The 27,411-nt window shown below is 40.1% G+C and overlaps 1 protein-coding gene across 2 annotated transcripts in view; it reads right to left on the minus strand.

Moving 5' to 3' along the window:
• Positions 1 to 27,411, minus strand: part of TAFA3 (TAFA chemokine like family member 3) — a 402,721-nt gene that overhangs the window by 37,506 nt on the left and 337,804 nt on the right. For both annotated transcript variants that reach the window (XM_056558306.1, XM_056558307.1), the window contains exons 3-4: positions 27,182 to 27,331; positions 23,389 to 23,513 (exon numbers count right to left, since the gene is read on the minus strand). In XM_056558306.1, coding sequence (XP_056414281.1) covers positions 23,389 to 23,513; positions 27,182 to 27,331 — 275 coding nt within the window. The remainder of the gene's footprint in view (positions 1 to 23,388; positions 23,514 to 27,181; positions 27,332 to 27,411) is intronic.

Below are 27,411 nucleotides of genomic sequence, written 5' to 3' on the forward strand. Positions count from 1 at the left end.
TATTGCAATTTTCTATATTTTCTATTGCCTAACTGTGATGGTCACATATATTTATTAATTATTTTATCATTTTATTAGTGACTATCGTGATATCACAAGGGCCCTGTGAATCACTGGTACCACTGTTTATTATACTATCTTGTATATTTTATCAGATTTTGAATAAATCACTGTTATTCATACCTACCATTTGGATCCACTATCTTTGACCTTGAGCCCCAATTTTTTGTATACGAATTTTTTTCAATAATTTACAAATCCGTTTAACTTTCTGGCACCAGTTGATTTAAAAAAAAAAAAAAAAAGTTTTCCACCGGAGTACCCCTTTAAGTTATTTTGTATATTGTCTTCAAGTTGAGCTGTCGGTCATCCTTAAAAGTAAATACATGCATTCCCCATAAAATAACAATTCCTACAGACCCTTGCAATGGCCCCCACCATTCCCTTATAAACTCATGTTACGAGCCTCTCCCCCTGTCCCATGGAAGCCATATTACTTAGTTTGGCCTCCTTTACTGTGTTATGGAAGTTTTTGTAGACTTAGCCTATATTTTTTTTCTTTCTTTAGAATATATTGTATGCAATGTAGCTACGCCATATGCCTATGAATATGCGTACTATCTTGATTTCCCGATACTGGAAGCTTTTGTTATATCACTTATTGTTTGACTGTCATTGACTTGTATACTTACCCTTGTGGTACAGTATATGTTTTCTGGAATTCAACAAAAATTTACTTTGGAAAAAATGAATAAAAATAAAATAACAATTCCTAAAGGGAACCTGTCACCATGTAAATGCTATCTAATTTATAAACTTCATATTACAGAGCAGATTGAATTATATACATTTATGTGGGGAAATATATTGGTCCATATTTATCAATCAGCCTAATTGTCTTTTTTTCCATAGCAACCAATCACAGCTCAGCTTTCACTTTATAGGAGCCCATTAAGATATAAAAGTTGAGCTGTAATTGGTTGATATGAAAAAACACACAGTTAGGGTTTAAGGCTGATTGAAAAATCAGGGCCATAGTGTAATTTCACTTATTGAATTAAATTCCTTTTTTCTATTTTTAGGGGCTAAGTGGACAGTGATCACCCACTGGACTTCTTAGCATAGAAACACCAGAACTTTCGATCAATGTCAATTTCAGTCAGTGCTGGGACCCCCTCTGATCACCAGATATAGCCGGGTGAAGTGAACAGAAGCATGCTTCAGGCTTCATTTCCAATTTGTTTTTTTTGTTTATTTTTTGGTGGGGGGCGTTTTGCTGGAAGTTGTAGTTTTGCAACAATTGGAGGCTCTCTGTTTGGGAAGATATTGCACAATGGGCACCCTCCCTAACGAAGAGCACAAAAAATGTCCTAACATCTGGGGAGAGCGCCCAAAATGCAATGTCTTCCCAAACAAAGGGCCTCCAATTGTTGCAAAATTACAACTCCCAGCATGCCCAGACAGCCTTTGGCTGTCTGGGCATTCTGGGAGTTGTAGTTTAGCAACAGCTGGAGTCTCCATGTCTGGGAAGACACTGGCAGAAGAGTCTGTTCACATTATACAAAATTTACAATCTGAACAGAGCCTCACACCCTTAACAACCTAGCTCACGTATGTAGCTCCGCCCCTAATGGGTGGAGCTACACAGACCCGGCAGGCACAGGGAGCGAGGTAGGTAAGGGGATCTCCTCTTCTGTATACACTATATACAGCTGTCTATAGACAGCTGTATATCATGTATTTTGTCAAAGGAGCTATAGGAGCAGGGAGTCCTGTCAGTCTGGTGAGAGTATTACCTGCTCCTGTATAGTATACACGGGTACACTATGCCCCCCTGTATACTATACGGCCTGGGGAGGTGAGTAGTGATGCTATACATCACTCCTCACCTCCTTACTCTCTGTGGACCGGGCACTCAGCATCCGACCCACTGAGTGGTACCTGAAGGCTGTGAAAAAACTGCCGCAGCGTACAAATTTGGCTGTTTCTACAGACCTGATAAAAAGCCATAAAAACTGCCAAAACGGAGGAAAAAGCTGTAGCAGTTTTTCTGGTGTTTTTTATTTTTTTTAGGTTTAAGTGGAAACTTAGCCTCACTCCCTGGCTCAACGCTCAATCTATTTCCTGCCTATCTTCTGCAATGAACACTGAGCCAGAGTAAAGTGCACTGTACCTGAGGACAAGCAGGGCTCTGTACACTGAGGACTAGCAGGGCTCTGTGTACTGAAAACAAGAAGGGCTCTGTGCGCTGGGGACAAGCAGAGCTCTGTGTACTGAGGACAAGCATGGCTCTGTGTACTGAGGACAAGCAGGGCTCTGTACACTGAGGACAAGTAGGGCTCTGTACAGTGAGGACAAGCAGGGCTCTGTGTACTGAGGACAAGCAGGGCTCTGTGCTCTGAGGACAAGCAGGGCTCTGTGTACTAAGGACAAGCAGGGCTCTGCAAACTGAGGACAAGCAAGGCTCTATGCACTGAGGACAAGCAGGGCTCTGTGTACTGAGGGCAAGCAGGGCTCTGTGCACTCAGGACAAGCGGGGCTCTGTGCACTCAGGACAAGCAGGGCTCTGTGCACTCAGGACCAGCAGGGCTCTGTATACTGAGGACAAGCAGGGCTCTGTACGCTGAGGACAAGTAGGGCTCTTTGTACTGAGGACAAGCAGGGCTCTGTGTACTGAGGACAAGCAGGGCACTGTGTACTGAGGACAAGCAGGCCTCTGTGCAGGTTCCTGGCTCGTCAATCATCCTGCTGTTTGAGCGAGGGGGGGGGGGGCATGTCAAAGAGCCTCAGTGCACAGATCCCTGCTTGTTCTCACTTAAAAGAGCCCTGCTTGTCCTCAGTACACATAGCCCTGCTTGTCCCACCCACAATTCCTGTATGTTGTCCCAGCCAAGAAACATAGGTAATAGCTGCAGGGACAAGACAGCATTTTTTTCACCCAAAAATATATAAAACATTAAAAATATACATTATAATCTACATTATCTAAAAAGTTGTTGCAAATGACAGTGGCCATTTAAGCCAGCTTCAGCACGACTTTTGCAATGTAGCATCATTACTGCAGAACTACCATTGGGAGACACTGGAGCAAAGGTGAATAAGGGGTTAGTGATATTTTATTTTTCATATCCCACTCCTTGTCTGTATACAATTTTTATTTAACCCTTGTATGTATTTGTTGTAGCAGTCTCATAACTGGGGATTATTTGCTTCACTTTTACCCTTACACCCTGCTGTTTTGGATCCAGAGTACACATGCCACTTAAAAGCCAGCACAATAATCATTCACTTACAATTGAATTTCCTAAATACATATAATTTAATTCATATACTTAATCTAACTATTTCCGCGCCAGAGCTTCATAGATCTGAATTTGAAAAGCATGCTTTAATAATATTTTGAGCCTTTGGTGCTCTAAAGCAATAGCGTGTGTCTGTTTGAGAGGAAATGGAAATAAATGTTAAAACTTATTAGGAAAACTCATGCCACTAGTCACATTAAGAACAATGATTGGTGTATTACAGAAGTGATTAACCGTGACACATCAGTCCTTATTTATCTCATCTCACTTAATTGCACCTTGTCCTGGAGGACATCTTGTAAACCCACAAGAAGAACAGTACAGAGTCTCTCTTTGATAGATGTGCGCGTAAATCAAACGCCAAAGACTTACTAAATATCTTCTGCAGAAGATGAAAAAGTGGCTGGAGAATGGGAAAGAACAAATACTGAGCATATTGCAATAGCTGCAGTCATTAATCTAAAAAAACAAAATGCTATCTACGATGCACGTAATAACAGAGCCATTCGCTATCTTTCTCCGTCTGGCACTATATTAGTCACAGCTTATTCACTTTTGCACTTAGTTAAAATGACCCCCATTTCTCATTTATAAATAAAATGATAACGCTTTGCGAACGTTACACGTAGGTATCTTCTTGCTTCTCTCCCTCAACCCAAAAGGAAAGGGAAAGAGCTCCCAATGCGATATACAGTATTTAAAAAGGACTCTATGTGGGAATCAGGATATTATGAATAAGGGAAGAAACACTTGGGAAATTGGGCAGTAGCTGCAAGGTATGATAAATCTTCTTTATATACAATGATAAAATGACTACTCTATTGCCTTATGTTGTATCAGCGTTTATGTGTACTGTTTTGTTGTACCTCTAAATCAGTGTTCCCCAACCAGTGTGCCTCCAGCTGTTGTTAAATGGGCACTGTCACCAACTTTTTTTTTGATATGTTGTAGTACTTATGTACTACAACATATCTCTAATATAGTTTATTTTATTTTTTTAATTAAAATGTTTTAATTTACATTTGAAAACCGGCCACTACGCGGCTGTAGCCTGGCGTGACGTCACGCCTGAATTCGGACTGATGCCGGCCAGGCAATCGGTCCGAATTCAGTCAGGCTGCGCTCGCTCCCTGCCTGTCAATCAGACAGGCAGGAGCGAGCACTGACAACACAGAGGATTGCAGAGTGCATTGGCTCGCACGCCAGCCCCTCCTCCCAGCATATACGCTCCGCCGCTGAAGTCCTGCACTCCACGGGTATGTCTTTTTTGGGGTGGGGAGCGCAGTGGGGAGCGGGTTGCGGGGTTTGGGAGAGCAGGTTGCGGGGAGCGGGTTCGGGGGAGCAGGTTGCGGGGTTCAGAGGAGCGGGTTGCTCGGCCGTAACTCAGATACTGTTTTCACCACAGGGTGCCTTCAGCTGTTTCACCACTACAACTCCCAGCATGCCCTGACAGCCAATAGATGTCATGGCAAGCTGGGAGTTGTAGTGGTGAAAATGCTGGAGGCACCCTGTATAGGTGAACTAAAGGCGGAAGTCGGAACCTCCCGCAGGCATGAGTGACGTTGTGCCTGCTGGGGAAGTCTGCCTGGTAGTGAGCACACTACCAGGCAGACAAAATGGCATTTCTTGGATTATAAAAAAAAATTGCAGAAAAGGGGTTAGGGATAGATGGGCAATATGCAGGGACAGGAAAAAAAAAAAAGAAAAGGATGATGGGAGCTACTCTTCAAACTTCAATTCCCAGCATGCCTGGACAGCCGAAGGCTTTCTAGGCATGCAGGGAGTTGTAGTTTTGCAACAGCAGGAGACACACTGGTTGGAAAACACTGCTTTAAAAATTATTTGTTAATGTACAGTTTGATGTGATATATCCAATAGAATCAGAGGGGAACTTTATCGAAATGGTGATAATTCTGTCTTAAAGGGGTACTCCGCCGGAAAACATTTTATCTTCTATCCAAAGGATAGGGGATAAGATGTCTAATCGCTTGTGCAGTAGTGGAGATCGTTGCCTCCTGAATTTCTTCCTTAGGGTATGTTTACACTGTGTATTTCTTGCGTAATTCCATGAGCAGAATTCCGTGAGGTGAACAGTAACATAAATGTGAATGTTTCTTCCGCGAGACCCGTTTACACTGGGGAATTTCAGTGGCGGACAACTACGCTCCTGAAATTGATCCATGCAGAGAAAGAACATGATCATTCTTTGCGCGGAAGTCTGTGAGCCCTACATAACCATCAACGGTGATGCCGCAGGGCCACGTGGTCGCCGCCAGATGGAATCTCTGCTCGCGGAATTCTGCGAGTAGAGATTCCGTTCACATTCTTCAATGTGAACGTATTCTTATAATAAGCCTATTTTTGAAGCCAGTGCCACAGCCCGGTAAAAAAGTTACGTTTTTTTGTAATGTATTCTTGTAGCCACATTCTTCTGATTTAAATGATTTTAATTGGTTTTTGAGAAAATTTTTGCCACATTCATCTACCGTCAGTTCCAAGATGTTGTCCAGGGACATAAGGTTTTTAACATATGACCGTGGATATGTTTAAAAAAAAAAGTTAGGTTAAACTCACCTGCCCTAATCCCCCACAGCTACTATTCCAGTGCCACCTGGTCCCTTTTTGTGTGTGACAAAACATCTTGGCAGAAAAACATAATACAGAAACCAAGAAAGTCGCATTAACTTTCACTGCATCTGTAAACCACAAGACGAAAAAAAGACTGAAGCGAGCCCTTGAGTTTCTTCTTCCTAGCCCTCAGTGAAAGTCTTATCAGCCTGACCCCTACCATCGCAACTTACCACATGTCTCTATGAAGAAGTCGTCTCAAAGTTTAAAGTGGTACTCCACTGGAAACATTTTTTTTTTAAATCAACTGGTGCCAGAAAGTTAAACAGATTTGTAAATTACTTCTATTTTAAAATCTTAACCCTTACACTACTTATCGGCTGCTATATGGTTCACAGGAAGTTCTTTTCTTTTTGAATTTCCTTTCTGTCTGACCACAGTGCACTCTACTGACACCTCTGTCCATGTCAGGAACTGCCCAGAGTAGTTAAAAATCCCATAGCAAACCTATCCTGCTCTTGACAGTTCCTGACATGGATAGAGGTGTCAGCAGAGAGCACTGTGGTCAGACAGAAAGGAAATTCAAAAAGAAAAGAACTTCCTGTGGAACATTCAGCAGCTGATATGTACTGGAAGTATTAAGATTTTTAAATAGAAGTAATTTACATGTCTGTTTAACTTTCTGGCACCAGTTGATTAAAAAAAGTTTTCCAGAGGAGTACCCCTTTAAGCAAACTTTAAAATCACAAGTCTATGACTTGCATTGAGGGGGTGTGGCGTGACATCACACGGGGTGGAGTCGTGACGTCACAATCTTCCTTTTCCGTGGTCGGGAGCCAGACCCTCCAGCGCTGCCGGAAGCAGATACAGGTGGGTGCTGCATGCTATATTGCGGGGGTCCCCAGCGGCGGTACCCCCGCGATCAGACATCTTATCCCCTATCCTTTGGATAGGGGAAAAGATGTCTAGGGGTGGAGTACCCCTTTAAGTAGAAATACAACAGAATAAGGAAGATGTGTGGTAGCATGAATAAACTAACAGCTAAGGGGTGATAATTTTATGTATTACATTACTGTGAAAACCAGAGAGAAACTGAACAGAATATTAAAAGTCCTTGGCTGAACAAACTGATTCTAATGATAATGCAGATCTAACCATGCAATTTTATGCAAATGAAAACAGTTTTTAGAAAAAAACTATATTACATGTTATAAGCTACTGTTATGGAAGATTAGATCCGTAGAGCCTGGCAAATAATGGCAAATAACAGTCAAATACAGGGCCACTAAAGAAAAGTTTAATCCTTCACACACAAATTAAATGATGCTTGTCCAGTGCTAACTAAAACCTCCTTGGTGGTGCAGATTCCACACAGACTCACATGCAGACTGAGTTCATACTAGCTTTAAAGGGGTACTCCGTTGCCTTGCTGTCGGAGCTCCGCTTCCCAGCGTCCGGAAGTTCTTGTTCCGGACGATGTGTGTGCTGGCTTCCGTGTTCAGGGCCGCCCCTCGTGACGTCACGCCCGCCCCCTCGTGACGTCATGCCCGCCCCCTCAACGAAAGTCTATGGGAAGTGAGCGCTTCCCATAGACTTTCGTTGAAGGGGCGAGCGTGACGTCACAAGGGGCGGCCCTGAACACGGAATCCCGCACACACATCGTCCGGAACAAGAACTTCCGGGCGCTGAAAAGTGGAGCTCCGACAGCAAGGTAACGGAGTACCCCTTTAAAAACCAGTAAGTAGCTGTCTTCAGCACCTGTTCTGATCTAGGCCACACTGAAAACCTGAACTAGCCAAGAAAGGGGATGGAAGGCCCCGTTCCCAACCTCACTTTCGTCCCATAAAACTGAGGTTGGAAAACAGGGTCTTGCCAAGTGTTTTTAACTATTTATGGATTTTTCACATCTCACCCAGCTTTACTTGGAATGGATATGCACTTCCTGTAACCTGCTAGCTAGAACAGACTAATTGTTTGTATCAGTAAATCTCGTCCAGAGATCATGCTCAGGAGGGCTGGTGCAAGGATTTTTGCCACCCTAGGTGAAAGCTTATTTAGCCGCCCCTTAACCCCGCCCATTGTCTCCACCCTTTGACATGCCCCACATTACTACTGGGGTGAAACACTTTAACCCATTAAGGACTCAGGGTTTTTCAGTTTTTGCACTTTCGTTTTTTCCTCCTTACGTTTTAAAAATCATAACCCTTTCAATTTTCCACCTAAAAATCCATATTATGGCTTATTTTTTGCGTCGCCAATTCTACTTTGCAGTGACATTAGTCATTTTACCCAAAAATGCACGGCGAAACGGGAAAAAAAATCATTGTGCGACAAAATCGAAGAAAAAACGCTATTTTGTAAATTTTGGGGGCTTCCGTTTCTACGCAGTGCATATTTCGGTAAAAATTACACCTTATTATTATTCTGTAGGTCCATACGGTTAAAATGATACCCTACTTATATAGGTTTGATTTTGTCGCACTTCTGGAAAAAATCATAACTACATGCAGGAAAATGTATACGTTTAAAAATGTCATCTTCTGACCCCTATAACTTTTTTATTTTGGTTTTTATCGGTATGATTTTTGTTTTGATCTGATTTTTTGATCACTTTTTATTCATTTTTTAATGGTATAAAAAGTGACCAAAAATGCGGAATTTTTAGAATTTTTGCGCGCGTACTCCATTGACCGTGCGGTTTAATTAATGATATATTTTTATAGTTCGGACATTTACGCACGCGGCGATACCACATATGTTTATTTGGTTTTTTTTACACTGTTTTATTTTTTTTATGGGAAAAGGGGGGTGATTCAAACTTTTATTAGGGAAGGGGTTAAATGACCTTTATTAACACTTTTTTTTTCCTTTTTTTTTGCAGTTATAGGTCCCATAGGGACCTATAACACTGCACACACTGATCTTTTACACAGATCACAGGCGTGTATTAACACGCCTGTGATCAGTGTTATCGGCGCTTGACTGCTCCTGCCTGGATCTCAGGCACGGAGCAGTCATTCGCCGATCGGACACCGAGGAGGCAGGTAAGGGCCCTCCCGGTGTCCTGCAAGCTGTTCGGGACGCCGCAATTTCACCGCGGCAGTCCCGAACAGCCTGACTAAGCAGCCGGGTCACTTTCACTTTCACTTTAGAAGCGACGGTCAGCTTTGACTGCCGCCTCTAAAGGGTTAATACCGCACATCGCCGCGATCGGCGATGTGTGGTATTAGCCGCGGGTCCCGGCCGTTGATGAGCGTCGGGACCGACGTGATATGATGCGGGATCGCGGCGCGGGACGTAAATATATCGCGGGAGCCGGCGCAGGACGTAAATATACGTCCTGCGTCGTTAAGGGGTTAACAAACACCCTCCTTATGTAATCTTCTTGCTACTGGGGTGAAAAACTGGAACAAACCTCTTTCTCATGTAATCACCTTACTAATGGGGTAAAAAACTATAACAAACCTCCTTCTCATGTAATCTCCTTAAAGGGGTACTCCAGTGGTAAACTTTTTTTTTTAAATCAACTGGTGCCAGAAAGTTAAACAGATTTGTAAATTACTTCTATTAAAAAATCTTAATCCTTCCAGTACTTATTAGCTGCTAAATACTACAGAGAAATTTCTTTTCTTTTTGGAACACAGAGCTCTCTGCTGACATCACGGGCACAGTGTTCTCTGCTGACATATCTGTCCATTTTAAGAACTGTCCAGAGTAGGAGAAAATCCCCATAGCAAACATATGCTGCTCTGGACAGTTCCTAAAATGGACAGATATGTCAGTAGAGAGCACAGTGCTCGTGATTGAGCAGAGAGCTCTGTGTTACAAAAAGAAAATGATTCCTCTGTGGTATTCAGCAGCTAATAAGTACTAGACGTATTACGATTTTTTAATAGAAGTAATTTAGAAATCTGTTTAACTTTCTGGCACCAGTTGATTAAAAAAAAAAAAAAAAGTTTTCCACCGGAGTACCCCTTTAATACTGGTGTGACACACTGAAACAAACCCACTCCTCATGTAATCACCTTACTACTAGGGTGGCACACTGTAACAAACACTGGGAGGTCATCAGGAAGAGTGGTGTGGTTCAGATTCTGGCTAGCTTAGTTGTGGTGGGCAGAGCAGCACCCTCCTGAAGAGGGCGCTCTAGGCCGCTGCCTATTTTGCCTACAGGCAGAGGCGGCCCTGATGCTTTGATCATTGGGTGACATTAGACAGGAAAAAAATCACTGGCTAACTAGGAAAGGGGCATTGTTGAAGCGGTACGGGTCAAAATCCACGATCTGTTGCTAGTGGTTGGCCATATCCAGTAAATACTACATTTCTGAAGTGTTGCTGTCAGCCTTCATTTTTATAATACTTGCTAGATTTAAGTTGAACTGTTGTGAGTTGCTACTTTGAGAAGAATAGCATAGGCTGCCGTGATATTCTACACATTAACTGAAACAGACTGACGTCAGCATGATCAATATCACTAAGCAATGATAACAAAATCAATCCTGGGTACATGTCAAGGAACCTTAAAGGGTACCTCTCATCAAATAAACTTTTGATATATTTTAGATTAATGAATGTTTAATAACTTTCCAATAGCATGTTAATGAAAAATATGCTTATTTCTATTGTATTTTTCCCGATCAGTCCTGTCAGCAAGCATTTCTGACTCATGCTGGAGTCCTAAACACTCAGAGCTGCCAGCCTGCTTTGTTCACAGCCAAACAGGCTGTGAACAAAGCAGGCTGGCAGCTCTGAGTGTTCTCCTTTGTGAACAAAGCAGACTGGCAATTCATAGTGTTTAGGACTCCAGCATGAGTCTGAAATGCTTGCTGCCAGGACTGGTAGGGAGACCCCTAGTGGTCATTTCTTCAAAGTGGAAAATTAAATAGAAAGAAGCATATTTTTTAATAACATGCATTTGTTCATTGGTCAATTCCACCTCCATTAAAGGGGTGATTCAGGATTATAAAAACACATACGATTTATTCCAAAACCTCAGGTTGTCTGTAGTATTACAACTTGGCTCCATTTACTTTCTTGGAACTGAGCTGCAATACTACACCCAACCTGAGGACAGGTGTGGTGCTGTTTTTGGAAGAAATCCTCTCTGTTTTTCTAATCCTGGATAACCTTTTTAATTTGCTTTCATTGCACTTCCCTGAAGAGGGTTCTGCTCAGTTTTCCTAAAATAGAAAAAGGTATGGGACCAGTCAGGATGGAGCCCCCTCTCTCTATAGCAACCACACGGTTTTCCACTATGAAACATACAACTTTGCTGTCAAGGTCTTCCGCTATTTTCTGGTCTTTTATTTTGAATGGCTGCCAGTGAGATGGCAAACCGAAAAATACATGTTGTAAAAAACTGATATTTTTTCATTATTCTATGATTTTAAAATGAAAGAAGACCCCCCCCCCCATAAGCCTCAACATAATACTATAAGGTATAAAATAAAGTATTTCTATCAAAACAATAGTGTGCCTTACAATTTCCCTTTAAGAAAACATAAAAGAACAATGCCACCAAGTCTCTCAATGAATTTTTAATACCCCCCCCCCTTTACTGCTTAAAAACAATTTAAGGTCCCAGAATTCTATTTGGCTTTCTCTGTTTTCATTCCCCTCTAAGGTACAGATCTGCTTTACAACGCAAAGAGGTAATGAGAAAGTTGCAGTGCCATTTCTTTTCTTCTCATTTTTTTTTCCTCTAGATCGATACAGAGAGAAACAAAAAATAAAATAAATAAATAAATATATATAAATAAAAAAGCAGATTAAGTGAAACATTTGTCTAGACTCCAGAGGCAGAGTTCGCAGCGGCATGTAATCAGCTGCTTCTCGAGTCTCAGAAAACACGTGTTATTTCTACCTACAACAGCACAAAAAATGCATAATAAATGCTGAGTAGGAGCTGGCAATAAAGTTAGATTTTTGTTGAAAAAAAATATTGTTTTGAAGATTTTTTCTGCCAACTTGCTATATTAAAAAAAATAAAAAAATCTCATTTAAAATCAGCAAGCTACTTAATAATGCAAAAGCTGCCATTTAGGTGAGAATATTTGGTGGTAAAGTTTATTATCTGTCAGAAAAGTCTATGTAAAATAAGCATCAATAGATGTTAAAGCAGAACAACAACTTTAAAGGGGTACTCCGGCGCTAAGACATCTTATAGCCATATCCAAAGGATAGGGGACAAGATGCCTGATCGCGGGGGTCCTGCTGCTTGGGACCCCCGTTATCTTTCATGCAGCACCCCAATACCATCAGCCACTGGAGCATGTTCGCTCCGGGTCTGATGACTGTCGATCACGGGGCCGGAGTATTGTGATGTCATGGCTCTGCCTCCGTGTGACGTCACCCTCCGCCATAGGCTTGCATTGAGGGGGTGGAGCGTGATGTCACACGGGGCGCAGCCATGACGTCACAATGCTCCGGCCCCGTGATCGGCAGTCATCAGACATGGAGCGAATATGCTCCGGGGGCTGATGGTAACGGGGTGCTGCTTGAAAGATCATGGGGGTTCCCAGTGGCGGGACCCCCACGATAAGGCATCTTATCTCCTATCCTTTGGATAGGGGATAAGATGTCTTAGCGCAGGAGTACCCCTTTCAGGGAACATGTTCTATTTTTGTTGAAGGAATGATATCATTTTAGGTGTCGCAATTTTGAAGAATACATTCTTCTTGAGTCTTTGATTAGAGTGCTTCCATTTTATTGGTAGTCTGTGGCAATTGCTCAGTTTTACAGCAATTGGCTGAAGTTGCCTAGTCAACTAGGTGATCTATAGCACACAGATACTAAATGCAGTGTTGATGTATTTCAATGAGGCCAAACACACTGGTGTATGGCAACTAGTAATACACTGAGAATTCTTAAAAACTGCCACAGTCACCATTGGATGAAATACAAATACTTGCTTCAGACTTGTTACAGAGTCCATCAAGTTCAACATATACCTGGTAGTTTATCTTACCTGTCCTGGTCTCCTACTCATCTTTTTCACCCTGTGCTCAATAGTGCTGATTGCATTATAATTTGCCCTTTATTTTAAGATCTCTGCACCAGCACTTCTGCTTTAAAAGAAAAAGACAAGGCCACAGCTGTAAGGTGCCTGTGCTGTACTGGTATTATGTGGCACTCGGTGCCCAGAGGTTGTAAGTGCTACATAGAAGATAACAGGGATCCATGGGTTCACAATGTACATCAACTGTATTTAAAAGGTGAATAAAACTTGGTATGAACATAATTTTCCGTCGCTATAAGTGCTCTAGTGTAAAGGTGCATGTAGTAAAGTCAGTCCATTGCCACTCATTTAGGGCAAAGGCCAGTGCCTATCACATCTGACTCGGTTATTTATTTTTATGTCGGTAAGGCTGCGTGTACATCTGTCTGGCATAGGTGAACTCAGCCTAAATCAAGACACAACTGATGCCACAACTGATGACAAATTGTCATCAGTTGTATTGCATCCGGCGTCCATTGTTTTTGCACAGCGGACAGAGGAACGCAGCAAGCTGCATTCCCCTGTCTGGTGCCCTCCGGCGTGTCCAACCATCCGGCATCAAAATTGAGACACTGGATTTAGCTGATGGTTAATTTAATTAGAATTTATTTTAATTTTTTAATTTAATTTTTAAGTACCCATTCTGGTGAACATCCACCATTAAGCAGGCTACCACCTGTTCCAGCCCCTGCCTCTCAGTGCCCCCAGACTATGAAAGTGTGAATGTTTAATTTAATCAGTTATGGTTCATTGTTATCGCTCCAACCTGTTTCAGTGTTCTTGTGGTAATTCCATAGGTAGTATTTGATGACGACCATAGGGCCTCACAATTTAAAAGATTGAAGAGATTTTTTTTAAATTTTAATTGAAGATTTTAATTAGATTCACAAGTTTAATGTCCAGGGTGCCCAAAGCGTTTACTTTGAACTAATACTGTATGACCACAAAACCCAATATAACAAGGAGTCACATGGCAGCACAATGACAGACCTCTCCCTATTTCCAACTAAAAACCCTGGGAAGTGGCAGTGTTTTAGGTAGAAATAGGGAGAGTTTCCTCTGTGTGACCACCCTTTTTAGGGTGAGTAACACTTTCCAAGAAGGGAATTAATAGTGCGAGAGTAGGGCCTTACAGGGTAAGTTTTTACCCCTACATTGTTAAAATGGACTATATGTTGTTCCCTTCCACCTTTTAGAGGTCCTTGCATTGCATCAATATTTGGTGGTATAGGTGGCACATGATGCTTTTTGCACACCTTTCCTTTTGCTAGATTTTAAAATATTTTTGGGTCCATATATTTTATCCTAAGAAAAGTTACGTTTTAGCTAATGCATATACTCAATACTTACTTGTGGTCTAATGCGGAGGAATTTCTGTAACTGGGGACCAGCACCTTAATTATGTTTTGCAACATCCATGGCAGCACAATGAGAGAGCCTGGAGGTGGCAACATCTGCATGAGGAGACCATATAGCGGCACAATGACAGATCCTGGAGGTGGCAGCATCAGCATGAGGAGACCATATAGCAGCAGAATCAGAAAACCTGGAGGTGGCAGCATCAGCATTAGGTCACCATATGGTGGCACAATTGCAAAACCTGGAGATTGAAGCATCTGCATGAGGAGACCATATGGCAGCACAGTGACAGATCCTGGAGGTGGAAGCATCAGCATGAGGAGACCATATGGCAGCACAATGACAGAGCCTGAAGGTGGCAGCAGCAGCATGAGGGCCATACCAACTGAGGGATGAGTCTGAGGAACCCACTGACTGTTGACTGGGGGGTCGGATTTCACTTGGGATGAAGTGGATGACCAAGTGAACCAATCAATCACGGCTGCTTGGTTGCTGGTCGAGACACGACTGCTAGCTGACACCACTGCGACTCTGCTGCAACTTCTGCCTGTGCCTGATGAATTTAGGCTTCTGCCACTCCTCTGTGGTACTCCTCTGCCTTACATACTTATTCACCAGCTGAGTGTGTATATGTTACTCTTATGATAGGAGGACAATGCGCTACACTATGCTTAAAACTGTATTAGACTACAGAAACAAGTGTGTAGCTTTGTCTGGCCTTTCACAGTAACTGGGCACAAATTAGTTTAACAGGAATATATATAAAGGACACCACGTAGGTGAATGTGCAGTTTACTTTTATGAGAGGCGGACAATACACTCCACTACAAACTGCATAAGGCAACAAAAACAAGTGTGTAGCTTTGGCTGGCCTTTCACAGTAACTAGGCCCTAATTAGTTTTTATGGGGAAAAAATGTACACCACGTAGGTGTACCTACAGTTTACACTTATGAGAGCTGGACAATACGCTCTGCTTAAAATTGTATAACGCTACAGAAACAAGGGTGTAGATTTGGTTGGCCTTTCACAGTAACAAGGCCCAAATTAGTTGTTCAGGAAAAACAATCTACATCACGTAGGTGTACGTACAGTTTAAATTCATAATAGGAGGACTATGCGCTCCACTACAAACTGTATAAGGCTACAGAAACAAGTGGGTAGCTTTGGCTGGCCTTTCACAGTAACTTGGCCAAAATTTGATTTTCAGGAAAGAAAAAAAAGCTAAACCAAGTAGGTGTATGTACAGTTTACACTTATGAGAGCTGGACAATACGCTCTGCTTAAAACTGTATAAGGTTACAGAAACAAGGGCGTAGCTTTGGCTGGCCTTTCACAGAAACTAGGCAAAAATTAGTTTTGTCAGGAAAAAAAAACGTACACCACCTATGTACGTACAGGTTACACTTATGAGAGGACAATAAGCTCCTCTACCCAACCTGTATTAGGCACTGTAATCAGGTGACTATGGCTTTTTCATGCTTACCCTAACTGGCACCTGTTAGCTTTACAGTTATTTTACACCCAACTGCAGCAGAACAGAATCGCTGTGTAGTAGAGCCCAGTACAGATGTGAGCGCATGAGAAAGCAGCTCCGCATCTCAGGCATGAAGGACGATTACAGTAGGTGTCAGGAGTGACACCCACTGTGATCTGTCCTTAACTGCAGGTACTACTACTCCCAACATGGAGCACACTCTGATCCATGCTGGGAGCTGTAGTACCTGCAATAATTGACAGATCGCAGCGAGTGTCATTTCTGACACCTGTTGCGATCTGTCAATTAATGCAGGTACTACAGCTCCCAGCATGGAGCAGAGTGTGCTCCATGTTGGGAGCAGTAGTACCTGCAGGTAAGGAAAGATCACAGCAGGTGTCACTCCTGACACCCACTGTGATCCTCCTGTATAATGTATAGGTTCATATTTCCCACAGAGAGTTGTGATTGGCTGGAACCATCTGGTCAATCACAGCTCTCTGGGGGAAATATGAATAGGTGTATATATATACGAAAGTGCAGCTGACCATAGAAGAGTGGCTGGCGGCCCGCATCTATACATTATACAGGAGGATCGCAACAGGTGTCAGAAGTGACACCTGGGGTGATCTGTCAATTAGTACATGTATTACTACTCCCATCATGGATTAGTGTGTTCCATGCTGGGAGTAGTAGTACTACCTAAAAAAAAATTAAAACATAAAGAAAAAGAAGTGAAAAAAGTTAAAAACACACACTTTATTCAACACATTATTTAAATATATTATTAATTAAAAAAAGTTTAATTAATTATAACAAAATTAATTATAACAAATATTACATTTACATTTAAATGGCCCATTTCTAATTTTTTATTATTGTCTGCTACATTTTTAGTTCCCTGCCCGCCCAATAAATTGATCCCTGTTTAAAAATTTATAAAAATGTTGTTATAAAAAAAGATAAATTTTGTTAAATACATTTTTTTCCATCACTACTGTATCTTTTTTAATATTATTCTTTTAATAGTACCTTACGAAAAGTCCAAAAAAGAATAAAATCCGCCAGCAAAAACGCTAAAGTTAAAACCCACATGTAGTTTTTTTTTTTTTTTTTTTTACTCCCATAGACTTCTATGGGAGAAAAATGCCAAGATTTTCCAGAAATAAATACCAAAGTCCCAACAAGAGGTAATTTTTGAAAAACTGCCAAGGAGCCTAAAGAGCTGGAAAATGCCCAAAGGATAAAAAAAAAAAAACCAAAAATGCTAAACTGAAAAATGTAAAGTGTATCTGGCATTTTGCAGTTCAATATTAACTTGCAGCTAACATCTGGCCGCTGCGTTTTTTCACAAAAAAAAAAAGCTGTGCGGCAAAATGGGCATTTTTATAGGTGTTTTTGCATTAAAAATCTCAGTGGAATCCTAGCCTTTTGGTGGATTTACACATGGCATCTTTAAAAAGAGAAACATTTACTGGCATTTTTTCACAAAAAATATTTTTTAACAAACGTGGGGGCCAAATATTTGCTGATTTGCCATATCGAATGCACTACAAACAATGTGAGGAACTTATCATTGGTTATCGGACAAATATATGGTACGAACTGCATATTATTTTTAGGGCAAAAAAATTCAACGTGTGTGGACAAAAATTGTCATTTTTAAGTGGACAGTACACTAAAAGAGAATTGGTGGGGAAAAAAAGCAGGTTTGTATTGTTTGACTGTTAGTCAAACAATCTGGTTTGGACAGATTTTGGCACAAGATGGGCCAAATTTTGATATTAAAGTACATGCACCTACATTTGCCCAAAATAAAGTCTTATGAGGCCGAAACACCGCCAACAGTAAATTCAACGGTATTCATAAATTCCCAGCAATGTTTTTGTTTGTTGTTTTATCATTCGCTTCAGGTGAAATTTAAGGTCCTTCCCTTTTTTTACTGTGTTTTTTTTATTTTTTTTATTTTTTAAATGCAGGGGGCTGCAAGTATGGCATTATTCCATTGGCTTATCTCTATGTATCTTTATGTAATAGAAAGTGGCTGAAACAAAAAAAGACAATGCTCAAAACAAATTACGCTCAAAAAGCTTGGGAAAAAAAAACATGAATAAACATGGGGATTTAACAAGCCATAAAAAGCTGCATAAATCGTATTTTTAAAGGAAGCATTAGGATTTGTTAGGTTTTTTCATTGTTGTTGTTGCACTTCAGGTATATTAAACAGTGAAATATTGGTTCATGGCAAACCAGTGGTCACAACCCATACAATCAAATGCTAAGAATTTTAACACCATGAGAATATCAACCATTCATATAGTATCCGCCTGCTTATTTGAGAGCTACACACTGAAACCTCTACTGATAAACTGCTGAGTAAATAGCACAACAGCTGCCCTGATCTATTGTTACTGATTCCCAGTAATCTGCAGTTCTGTGTATTATAATGCCATGAAATCAATGGGCTTAATAATTCTTACCCTACTGCTGAACAGAGACTTGTCCTATTCCACCCACCCTTTTTTTCCATTCTGTTCAAGCTGAGGCGATAAAAACACCACTATTTATACATCCTTGACAGTTCTATGAAATCCAGAAGTACAGAACAATATTTATTTCCTCCCCCCCCCCCTCATATTGTATATGTTTTTATAGGTTCAGCTGGCTGCCTCTTACATGAAATAATTTGGCATTTCATACAGAGAGATATTCTAGGCCCGTTTTTTCTGCCGCCTCTTAATTAGCGAATTGATTCTATTCCTCTTGCTCGGAAAGGTCTGCGTTTTATTTTATGTTTGTTTTTGTGTAGTTAACTGCGTACGTGTGGCTATAAATAATTTCTACTTTTACAAACTTCCCTGCCTATAATATCTTTCTATACACTGCAATGATGCTAATGCTTGTGTCTAATAAACTGCAGTGACAGTGATGTACTCTACATTTCTTTTGCGCTCTTTTGGGCATTGAGTAATTAATTTGACATTTTATATCGAACGCACATATTTATTTGCATATGAATCAATGTAACAAGTCTTAGATCCAGCCTCGATCATTTACAGAGCCAGAAAGATCTTTCGCACATGGGAATTACATTCGAGCCCTTTAAGCATTCCTCAACATTTTAAGACACAGCTAAAATTATTACCATTAGAAGACTGAGCAGATTCAAATGCCCTGTGGCTTCTCTGCAGTGTATTAAAACTCTATGGACTGTTTTATGACAGTCTATAGCCTGTTTTGCATAGAAAGAAAACTAAAAAGTCTCACTACAATGGCGCGCTGTAGGTTGCTTTGATCTAGGTGTGCATTGTTCCTACTTACAGCAGGAGCAGTTCTGCTAATAATAGTATGTAAGAGAATTCAATGATTCACAGGCAGAATATTTCCTAAAGTCAATCAAATGTGCTTCAACCTTGGGGCTCTAAAAATATAAGGGATAAAATCTGTGTGACTATATGAATATCATTTCCATAGGATCATTATACCCCTTTTTTTCAGCAGTGGAGTAAGTGGCCTTTAAAGGTTTTTTGCAAGTTATGAGAAAATTATGACAAACAAGAACTTTTTTCTTTGGTTGAACGCATAGGTTTAGCAACGCAATAAGTACCCAACCCAGTTCCATGCATGAAATCAAATGTTACAAACAGCTATTGAATGTTGAGGATGTCTGTTTAAACAATAAGTCATAACTAGCTGATAGGTAGGGATCAGACCTCTGGGACCTCCATGAATAACTAACTTATCAGTAGTTATACTGTGAAGCAGCAGCATGCATGATCAACTTTTATTCCATTCACTCTCTATGGGACTTCCGAAGATAGCTGAGTATAACTACTAATCAGTTAATTACCACCTATCCTGTGGATAGGTGATAACTTTTAACCTTGGGTTAAGTTTCTGTTAGAGAATACAGACAGTGAATATTTAGTAGAACACAACTAGCATAAGGCTATCCTTCATATAAGATAGGACCAGGGACTATTGATGGTATTCAGAATATTGGGCAGACTAGATGGGCCAAATGGTTCTTATCTGCCGACACCTTCTATGTTTATGTTTCTATGTTTCTAAGTTTTATCAAAACATTCACTTTGTCTATAAAACCAAACTTATTTTAGAGGGGGGGCAATTCATTTGAGGAGTTTCCCTGTAACAGAAGATGATCACGGACCAATATAATAAAAAGAAAATTGATTTACTCAACACAAACTGGCACTCAGATGAGGCACGCCATTTTAATAGTTACTTTTACACTAGGCAGCACTGTTGTTCAAATATTATTCAACAGTAAAGTATTTGTCTCAGGCCCCTGCTTTCTTTAGATAAGCCTCTCAGTGGCCTGTATTACTTCAGTTTCAAAGTTCCATCTGTCTGGTGACCGTCACCCACTTTCTTAGACCCTGCTCTTAAAAGCACTATCCTCCAGACCATCTTTTTCTCAACAAGACTCCATCCAGTAGACTATATCTCAATACCAAGACAATGAAACCACTTCTTAGGTATATTCTGGAATATCTCTCATTACTGCCAGAGCAGTACTTTCTATTGCCAGTTTTAAGAACCTCATTTCATAACCTTCCTACTATTCAATGGTCTTAACTTACGTTTGCCAAAGATGACCTCATTACGCCATGGTCCCAATTACTAGGCCCCATCCCAGGCGTTATTGTATAGGCCACACTTAAGGCCGAAATATATAGGTCATGCAACAGGCCCTGTGGGGCAACCAGGCCTTGATGCAGCTATCAATTGGCCAACTAAGACAGAGATCTTCCTCAGCCTCCATGCAGGACCTATATATAACCTTTGCCGGATTTTGGTATACCCCCACTTACCCCCCACTGGTTCTCCCTTCTAGACTGACTTTATCTCTTTATCTATATCTTTATTTATACCTACTTCAAGGCTGACAATACAAGTCTTTGATACAAGATAATGCTGCTGTCATCCACATAACCAACAGTGAAAGGGTTAACATATATACTTTATACACAATATATACAATGACATATACATACATGCAAAGCAGAAATACTGTAAATAAAGATGCTACTGAACAGTTTCTCATACACAGTATTTTATCTAACTAAAGTGAACCATTCACAAAGTATACCGTCCTGAAAAGGAGAATTCACCTTTATACAAGACTGCAATGCAGTAGAGAAGCAGATTGATAGATCATAATTCATACATACACAAATTTAGAAATTACAGGAGATATGGAAAATATTTTTACACAATAAGAACTACTCAAATTGTGTTATTTTTAGATAAATACAGCACCTACCTTACATGTCTTTCTATTCTTATGAATTTAAAAGGTTTAAAAATGTATTTTTTTAAATGGTCTCTTACATGCACAGCTCCTATATCCACCTGTTTCTCTATGTTTATAGACTACAAATAAACCCTTGCAGTCTGATAATACATTCCTATTTTACTCCTATACATCTGCCCCCTCTTTTTGCAGTAGAAAAGGGAGAAGATGTAATAAGTCAACACCTGACTGCCGAATAACCTTGTACGTGTATTTGCAAGGTTGCTTCATATTTGTTACAGATGCACTGGAATATACAACACGTTTCAGGTACAAATAAATCACCTACTCAGGTAATTTCTAGTTTTCCAATGTGTTCTTTTTGTCTCTAGACGCAGGTATGCATTTCCTTTTTTTAGAAAACAGATGGTGGTTTTCACGGTTTATACAGTGTGAGGTACGAGTGGTCGGCAGGAAGTCTAAATACCACAGTGTCCTTTTTCATAACTAGTTCACAGCTATTTTCATTCCACACACTATAAATAACTGACTGCTCCTAGCTGACTCTTACAAAGGTGCTTGTGTCCATACTCCATGTTATATAGCTCTCTAAAGATCACAGATCTCCCTTTAATATAAACCTTTCCAATCTGACAATTTGTTGCCTCACTGTTACGTTAACCCTCTTAACACAGAATGCCTCTGCAGTATGGCTTTACAGCGTCATTTAACATGGTGGATAGCTATAAGAGCCGGCTAAATATGTTCAGCATAATGAATTCAGATACAAATACACATGGATAGATAGACAGATAGCAAGATAGATAGATAGATAGATAGATAGATAGATAGATAGATAGATAGATAAATAGATATGAGATAGATAGGAGATGTATAGATAGATAGATAGCAAGATAGATAGATAGATAGATGGATAGATAGATATGAGATAGATAGGATATAGATAGATAGATAGATAGATAGACAGATAGTTAGATAGATAGATAGATAGATAGACAGACAGTTAGATAGATAGATAGGTAGATAGCAAGATAGATAGATAGATAGATAGACAGATAGTTAGATAGATAGATAGATAGATAGATAGACAGATAGCAAGATAGATAGATAGATAGATAGATATACAGATAGTTAGATAGATAGATAGACAGATAGTTAGATAGATAGATAGATAGATAGCAAGATAGATAGATAGATAGCAAGATAGATAGACAGATAGTTAGTTAGATAAATAGATACATAGTCAAATGTGAATAGAAGTAAAGAGATGGCACTACTCTGCTACTGCAGATACGTGGGGGTTACCCAGCCGTATATAGTGAGGCTGAGACAGCGTAGTGAGGATGGAGTCGACGGTGGTGCTAGGATAAATAAAAGGATAGGACTATCAGACATGGGGTATACAGCAAATGATAAAGATATCCGCACTCACCGCACGGCAATTTCATGCACTTAGCGCTTCTTTCGGCCTCCTTCGAAACTGCCAGTAATAGCCTCTGAACGCTATGCATTGTCCACCACCGAGATCCACTGGCATTTCCATATAGGAGCATCGAGTCACTAACCTTGCGGTGAGTGCGGATATCTTTGTCATTTGCTGTATACCCCACATCAGATAGATAGATATTGGAAAGATAGCAAGATAGATACATAGATAGACAGACAGACAGATAGAAAGATAGATAGTAGAAAAAGTACATTTATATTTATTTATTTATTTATTGATTGATTCATATTATGTAGAAAAGTATATTTTTATTTATCTATATTTAGTGAAATAGTATTAAACATAAATTTGTATAATTTACAATGATCACAAATCAAAGCTTGGCAAACTTTTAGGGGAGAACTTACTAAGTAAGACTAGCATATCCAAGTAAATTGTAGCCCCGCTCACTCATACGGCAATCTCAGAAATGTACTCTAGCTCTGTCCTGGAGTAGTTGTTTATTACAATGTATGCTCGCTTGCATGTTTAAATTGTAGAAAATTTGGTACAGGTGAGGCCATGCCCCCCTCATGCCATAAAGAGACCTTGCACCCCTAGTCGGCACAACACAAAATTCGTCAAAAAGTAGCATGTTGTTTGCACAAAAATATGTGACTTTCTGCCAAATCTGTGCCTAGGTGTCCCTGTCCATGGTACTGAAGTTTTATGAGAGTAGTGAAGAAGGATCTACTTCTTTACCAGACAACAGCACACAGTATATAACTGATACAGGGTTGGGAATTCAATAATCAAAACAAAACTGCATGTTAGTAGCACAACGAAAACTGCACGGTGTGCCTAATATGTATTTAAGTGATTCCTGGGAGTTTTTGCATCATGTTCCACTGTAGACATCCCTTTTTATCCTAACTATCAAATGACAAAACATACATTTACATATTCATTAGTATAGTCTCACCTTTGTTGTTTTGACTTTGTTCCCAGTACTACAACTCCATCCTGTCAAGTCTGGTAGAACTTTGCAGTCTTCTCCATCTAAACATGGCTGCATATGGCACCACCATTTCTGAATAACTATAGAAGCTGAACAAAGACATGAACAGTCAGTTGTCAATGACATCAAGGAAAGTCCTAAGTAGTGTATAAAATCTAGAGAATATGATTACTAGTAACCCAGCTACCATTGTGAGCTTTAGTTTACAGTATTTAGGGTGTTCAAGTATGATTCGCTACATTTATTTTTTATTGACTTAATTGGTAGAAAAGCTTTCATATTTTATAAAAAATATATAAAATCATAATGTACTTGTCATTAACTGCTCATAATACAAAATAATGATAATAATAATAATATTATCATGTTTCAGATATTTTGTAGACACCTTATCACCTTGATTGATAAAGGGGGAAACTTATCGATAAGTGGGTGTGGCTTTGTTAAAAAGGAGTTATTGCCTATATGTACAAAAATTGCACTAAATTTTGGCACAGATTTTTGGCATAAGCTAAGTCAACTAATAGATGAATAGACAAGCCAGTCTAAAGATGTTTTGGTTCATCTCCTCTGTCTAAGAGCAGAAGAACAAAAAAAAAAAAAAAAAAGGAGCAGGGGGATTTGCTGTATGGCTGACATTTAACTTTCAAAAAATACTGCATGCTATGTTTTCTTTTTTGATCTTTTGGATGGATGCTGATACAGAGGCCACCAATGGAGTCTTCGAGGCACAGGTGAACCCAGTTTTAATTTATAGACAGTCTAGTCTAGGTTTACACTAAAAATTATATATATATATATATATATATATATATATATATATATTTTTTTTTTTTTTTTTTTTTTTTTCTTTTTTTTTTTTAATTTTTTTTTTCTTTATCTCCTCCATTGTCCTAAATACATAAGCAAATACATAAGCAATGAAGATTATTGTTTTTCTATACAATTTCTTTTGGCACTTTTAGATATTTTATCTTCTTACATGATATTATTACAGTAAATTAGGGTATTTTGATAAGAAATACTAGAGAAGAATATTTGGCTTTATTATAAAATACTCAAGAAAAGGAAAATCTTCTTCAAACGGAAGAAGCGTCACAGACGTGAAACTGTGCTGTTGTTCCAGTATACTTCGGCTGCCTAGCCGCTAGCTGCTTTCCCTCCCTGTGCACTCGGGTGTGAATCCTTATGTATGGACATTGCCTATTGCCTGAATAAAGTCCTGATTTTAAAGGAATCCTGTGGTGAGTGCAGACATTTTCTTCTTTGCTCTTAGATTTATGGAAATTGCCTTTTTTCCTTGATGTGTCTGGCACCCCATAGAACCACACACCGGGTCATCATTACATGGTCTCTCTCAGCTTCAAGCATTAGGTGTTGCAGTGCCCATCCTATTTACATTCTACTGTTTGTTTTTTAAAAAAAAGAAAAGAATTTCATCTGTAGCATACAGCTACTAAAAAGTAAAGGGTAAAGATTTTTTAATCCCTTAAAGGGGTACTCCGCACCCCTAGACATCTGGAGGCTTCGGATCCCGACCACAATGGCGGACGAGCGTGACGTCACGACTCTGCCCCATGTGATGTTACGCCCCCCCCCCCCCCCCAATGCAAGTGTATGGCAGGGGGCGGACCTCCCATAGACTTGCATTGAGGGGGCGGGGCGTGACATCGCACGGGGCGGAGTCGTGACGTCACGCTCGTCCGCCATTGTGGTCGGGATCCGAAGCCTACAGCGTTGCCAGTGTGAGGTGGAAGCCGTACAGGGGGGTGCAGCAGTCAAGATCCCGGTGGTCCCTAGTAGCGGGACCCTGGCGATCTGACATCTTATCCCCTATCCTTTTTTCACTTTCATTTTTCCTTCCTTACCTTTAAAAAATCATAACTCTTTCAATTTTGCACCTAAAAATCCATTTATTTTAATTTTTGCACTGCCAATTCTAATTTGCAGTGACATCAGTCATTTTACCCCAAAATCGACGAAGAAATGGAAAACAAAATCATTTTGTTTCTACGCAGTGCATTTTTCGGTAAAAATGATACATTCTCTTCATTCTGTAGGTCCTTACGATTAAAATGATACCCTACTTATATAGGTTTGATTTTGTCGTACTTCTGGAAAAAATCATAACTACATGCAGGAAAATGAATATGTTTAAAATTGTCATCTTCTGACTTTTTTTTATTTTTTCGCATTCAGGGCAGTAATTGGGCTAATTTTTTGCACCATGATCTGAAGTTTTTAGCAGTACCTTTTTTGTATTGATCAGACTTTTTGATCGCTTTTTATTCATTTTTTTCATGATCTAAAAAGTGACCAAAAATACACTATTTAGGACTTTGGAATTTTTTTTGCGCGTACACCATTAACCAATGCGGTTAATTTGATTATATATTTTATAATTTGGACATTTTTGCATGTGTCAATACCACATATGTTTATTTTTATTTACACAGGTTTTTTTTTAATGGGAAAAGAGGGCGTGATTCAAACTTTTATTAGGGAAGGGTTAAATTAACTTTATTAACTTTTCCACCTTTTTTCGCAGTATTGTAGCCCCCATAGGGGGCTATAACACTTCACACACAGATCTTTTACATTGATCAATGGTTTCTCATAGGAAACCATTGATCGATGATTCTGCTGCTTGACTGCTCATGCCTGGATCTTAGGCACTGAGCAGTCATTCGGTGATCTGACACCAGGAGGCAGGTAAGGATGTCCTACAGCTGTTCAGGACGCCACCATTTTACCGTGGCGATCCCAAACTGCTCCCTGAGCTAACCAGCATTAATTTACTTTCACTTTAGACGTGGCAATCAACTTTGAACGCCGCGTCTAAAGGGTTAATAGCATGCGGCACCGCGATCAGTGCCGTGCGCTATTAGCCATGGGTCCAAGCCATTGTTAGAGGCCGGGTCCAACCCGTGGCCCCACGTTATAGAAAGGGAAAGAACCCAGGACGTACAGGACCCTTGGTCCTTGACAGGTTAATAGAAGTGATTTACAAATCCGTTTAACTTTCTGGCACCAGTTGATTTAAGAAAAAAAAATTTCACCGGCGTACCCCTTTAAGGGGTTAAAGCTGGGATATGGCTACTGTTGATATATTAGATGATATTGCCAAAGTAAGGGTGCCGTCACTTATGTTTTGCAATCTTACTCAGTTTCCAAGTCTGTAGAAAAGTGCTGGAAGGAAACTTATGATTACATTGATAACATTGATTTCCATGGAACAGTTCAGATTTATTCGTCGTCTCAACTGCGATAGACAGGGGAAGACAGGGGAACGTATCCTGCAGCATTCCCCCATCCAACCTACAGAAATAACTTGGTACCAGACCATATACAACTGATGCACTTTTCCAGCAGTTGTGGCATCAGTTGTGGTCATTGATCCGGCTTGGTACTGAGCCAGATTGATATGTGACAGTGTCCTTAGTTGCTTCTTCATGGTAGATGAAGTAATACACGCCCTCCATTCAGATGAATGACTGACCATGTAGTGAGAGACACTTCTTGTGACTGGCTGTCTACTCATAGCAGGGTCTCAAGTTGGGACCTTAATCTGTATCTATGTTCAAATATTATAACACAGCATCTGGACAGGAGATGGGATGACTCCTTGAAGCAAAGCTCACAAAAGCACACATTCAAAAGGCTTCAAATATAAACAGTGCCACAAGCTCGTATATTATTTTGCCAACAGAGCAGTATATTCCCAGGTTTAGATACAATTCTAAAATATGAATCTTACCATCTACACATGATGGAGCTGCTCTCGTAGTCCCCGCCACTTGTCCAGGAAAACAGGAGCATTTTACCGTCTGTGACCGTTCCTCAATCTTGTTCTTATTGCAGCATCTGTGAGCGGCGATCACTTCACAAGTGCCAGGTTCCACGTGAACTGTAGAGAGAGGAAACAGAATATTCAATAGTCAGTGTTTCTATTTCCACACAATATAGTGCACATCTCCATTATATGGC

This window comes from Hyla sarda, chromosome 2 (genome assembly GCF_029499605.1).
Source record: "Hyla sarda isolate aHylSar1 chromosome 2, aHylSar1.hap1, whole genome shotgun sequence".
Taxonomy (NCBI): domain Eukaryota; kingdom Metazoa; phylum Chordata; class Amphibia; order Anura; family Hylidae; genus Hyla; species Hyla sarda.